Genomic DNA, 3,887 nt, shown 5'->3' on the forward strand with positions numbered 1-3,887 from the left:
TCAATCCATGAACACAAATTAATGATAAATGTGGGATGCTACAAAGACAAACCCAGTATCTACATGGACATCTACTCCAAGGATGTTCTGTTATTTGAGTCATCATACAAAACTCCCAGAACTTTTCTTTACTACAATAATACTACACTAATCTGTATCAGATATTTACAATGAATTAAAGAGTGGAAATATACATTGCGTAAGTTTAGAAAGATGACTATCAATCAAGTCTAGAAATATACATTGCATAAGTCAGCATGTAGAATATAAAATAACTGAGTCGTACCAAAAAATATGCATGTATGAGTCCACAATAATATCAGAGTGAGAACTAACTTACCAGTAAATCAATCTATCCCAGCCACAAGTTGCTACCTTGCGCTTTGGTCCCACAAGTTGCATACTTGAGAGTTCTGAAAAGTCGGCATGTCTTCCAATCCCAAAACCAGAATTTACCCTCATCTCAGTATTTCACCCTTAAATTCCAGAAACTTTGCAATCTACTATAAATAAATATCTGACACCAGTGGATTTACTCTTTTGTCTATGCGTTGCTAGTATACAGTGTCTTTGTTGTGCTGCAAATGCTCAAAATTTTTTTGACAACCAGCAGCAACTATTTAAGATTATCTTAACAATTTGGTCAATGAGCAACACAAGATATATTAGTTAAAGGAAAATGAATGAATATATGAATAAATGCTTCGATCGATACGTGTACATGCATGCACAAGAGATTCAACAACTGCAAACAGAATCTCCATATAGTTGGAACATAGACAATGCCAATAAAAAGAAAAAATTTGATAGACTCTGCTTATGTTCTGTATTCAAGGATTCTTCATCTTGATCCTCAACTTCCGGGCCACCTGTGCTGCTTTGGGATGAACCGGACGCTTACTACCATCAGATTGCTCTACCTCAACCCAGTTAATAACCTTCAGTATGAGAGACTGAGGAACTTTCTTAATATCCCCATCTGCTGCTCCTTTTGTTTTCTTCATGCCCTTTTCCAATGCCTTCTCCAAGAAGTCCATAAACCAGTTTCCAGCTTCTGTTTCAACCTGTTTCCCCAATTTGATTGTATTGCTTAGGCTGCTGTAGGAAGAGGCCGGTTTCTTGTTTTCATCGTTTTCACCTATAGCAGCAGCTTCAAGTGGCAGTTTTCCAAGTGGGGAAGACGGTTTTCTATCCAAAGATGACTTGTGGTTGAAATTTGATCTCAGAACTTTTCCCATACTCGTCTTCTGCTCACCTCTTTCAGGAAAGACTGCAATGGATTTGTATAATGCTGTTCGCCTTTTGGATAAATTTAGTTCTGAATTTCGGCTTTGGTCCATTGAGTTGTGTATGTTTTCGTGAAATCCAGGGGACTCTTCTTCAGATTTTTTGGCATTTGGATTTTGAGCCATTTCGGAAGCCGAAGTAGCTGATTGAATGGACACCATATCAGTCACTGCTTGCACAATTTGGTGATGAAATTCCAGAAACCGATCAAAACAAGCCGCAGGAGCATCAGGTTTAGCTGATTTGCTTAAGTTGGAAAACATCCTACAGTAAACCACATCAGTATATTAGATCAACTAGGAAGTTCACTACAGAAATAAGTTAATAGAAGGATTTTTATACTTACTTGAGAGACCGAACTAGTGTTTCAGTAGCCGAAGCATCTCTTAGTGCTTGAAGGGCAATTTTCTGAGCTGTTTCTCGCTGCTGCACTGCTTCCTGTAAAGCATGGAATAATAAGCAAATGGAGCTGCAAAATTTAGTCAAAAAAAGCTCTGAGGTAGGTACAGATGACTCAGGAAGGAAATTTACCTTGCCCAATATGCTAAGTTTTCCAGGTAAATTCATGGGGAGACTGGTGCTGGTGCTGATATCAGAAGCTGGATTATCAGGCTGAGATTGTAACTGAGGTGTCACCTTTGAGTTTGAGTTGTAGTTCTGGGCGTCTCCACCCATATTGAGGGAAGTTGCCACTTTTGCACTCCGTGCACTCGGCGGAGGAGTGGCACTTTTCTTTTCCTAGAAAAATACATTTATGTCAAATTTATAACAAAAGTTACCAATAATTATACGTAATTTGAATTAGGAAGTAAAAATCTACAACAATTTTTTCAACAGAATTGGGCACTGGAAAGGTGTCTATAACACAACATAACAGAAAAGCATTCATAATTGATCCTGTTATAATGTTTGCTGTATGAAGAATTCAAATTCAAAACAACAAAGAGAACAATGTACCTACAGCTAAGTTGAAGGGACTTATTGGGATCTTAGGCTCTCTTTCACAAACGCTCCTACTCCTCGGGAATTTCGAAGCAGAAGAAGGGGCTACACAGCTTTTCCTAAGCATAGCAGCAGGGCTTTCTCCCTTATTATTATCCACCATCTTTGCCAAGAGCCCACCACCAAATGAACATCTAATACCCCCACCGGCGCTACAATTTCCATCCTTGCCAACCCTCCCTCTTCTTATCATCGGAGACATTGGAAAATTATTACTACCACGCTCTTTCACCGGTGTACTACACTGATCGAAATCCAAATTAACCGGCTTGAAAACCATGGGAGACGAAACAGAGACACCCTCTGTCCCTCCTGTCCCCCAAGAACCCCTTCTGTGAGTTTGAGCCGAGAGCTTTGAACTGGACCTTGGTTCACCTTTCTCTCTAAGACCCATTAACGGTTCTGGTGTCCCCACAAATGGGTGTCGGCCTGGGATTGGTTTAGCTCCTTTTATGACGGGAACAGGAGATCCCGGCTCCAATCTATCGACATAGATGAACTGCCCAAGCTGCATTTTATTGCTGAGAACAAAATCATCTTGTTCTGAAGGAAGGCTGACATAGATTGAGTGAGAAGAATCAGAGACTTTAATGTAAAATCCATGGCTTGGCCAAAGATTCTTCTCATCAAGATCAGCCGGAACGATATCTGTGACCTGTAAAAGCGAGTTTCTGTGCTCACTCGTGGGTTTCATCCCCGTGTTCATGCCATCCAAAAGCTTCATCAGTATTCCTGGTGCCAATGTTGCCATGGCAGCCCTTTTTCAAAAACCCAATTGTCAAACTCAAGCAGAGATTGAGATTTGAGAAAAGAAAGAAGAAAAAGATTAAAACTTGAAATCAAAGAAAGAAACCCAACAAAGAACCAAGAAATTCAAGAATAGTAAACAAAGAAGAATTGAATTAGGAACCAAAAGAAGAAGAGGAGTCAAAAAGAATTGATTTTGTACTGATCAAAGCAGAGCTGAAGAAGAAGCATTGAATGTTTTGGTGGTGAGATCAAGATTCACGGAGTTTTCATGTAGTAGTGAGTGGACGTTGGCAACGGTAAGCTTTGGTTTTAGTAAAGGGACCCAAAAAGGAGCTAACTTTTTGAATTTTAGAATTTTGGAACGTTGAGGACTGTAACGGTCATATTTGAGGGCTGGTGATGTGTCAGCGTAGTAATAATTTTGAATTATATTATAATCAATCATAGAGACAAATTAACCTGCCGGTTGCTCTGCCTTTACTTGTGATTTACATCTTTTGTTTTTTTCCTTGAAATGACATCGTTTTGGATTATTTTTTGACTAGCTAGTAGCAACCTGAAGATGACTGCTGATTGGGTGGGAAAAGGGCATTGACATTGGTTTGCACACTACAAATTTCACTACATAAGTCTTATAAATTGATGTATCATCAATTATAAAAAGTACTTTCAAATACTCATTTATTATTTTATTCAAGTGGCACATTTATATTTATTAACAAATCAATTTGTAAGTTTTTATTTATATATAGTAAAATTGTAATAACTTGAATATTTTCCTTTTTTATAACCATGGGACCAAAATTGTTGAGAGGGAATTGTCAAGATTTATTTATTTTTGTGTAGAA

The 3,887-nt window shown here is 38.4% G+C and overlaps 1 protein-coding gene across 1 annotated transcript; it reads right to left on the reverse strand.

Moving 5' to 3' along the window:
- LOC115954421 lies at nucleotides 1-3,369 on the reverse strand. The gene is made up of 4 exons (XM_031072272.1): nucleotides 2,249-3,369; nucleotides 1,819-2,025; nucleotides 1,634-1,725; nucleotides 1-1,551 (listed from the first exon to the last, which is right to left on the reverse strand). The coding sequence occupies exons 1-4, from the start codon at nucleotides 3,038-3,040 to the stop codon at nucleotides 831-833; spliced, it is 1,812 nt and encodes a 603-aa protein (XP_030928132.1). The 5' UTR covers nucleotides 3,041-3,369; the 3' UTR covers nucleotides 1-830.
- Between the last annotated feature and the right edge of the window lie 518 nt (nucleotides 3,370-3,887).

This window comes from Quercus lobata, chromosome 8 (genome assembly GCF_001633185.2).
Source record: "Quercus lobata isolate SW786 chromosome 8, ValleyOak3.0 Primary Assembly, whole genome shotgun sequence".
Taxonomy (NCBI): Eukaryota; Viridiplantae; Streptophyta; class Magnoliopsida; order Fagales; family Fagaceae; genus Quercus; species Quercus lobata.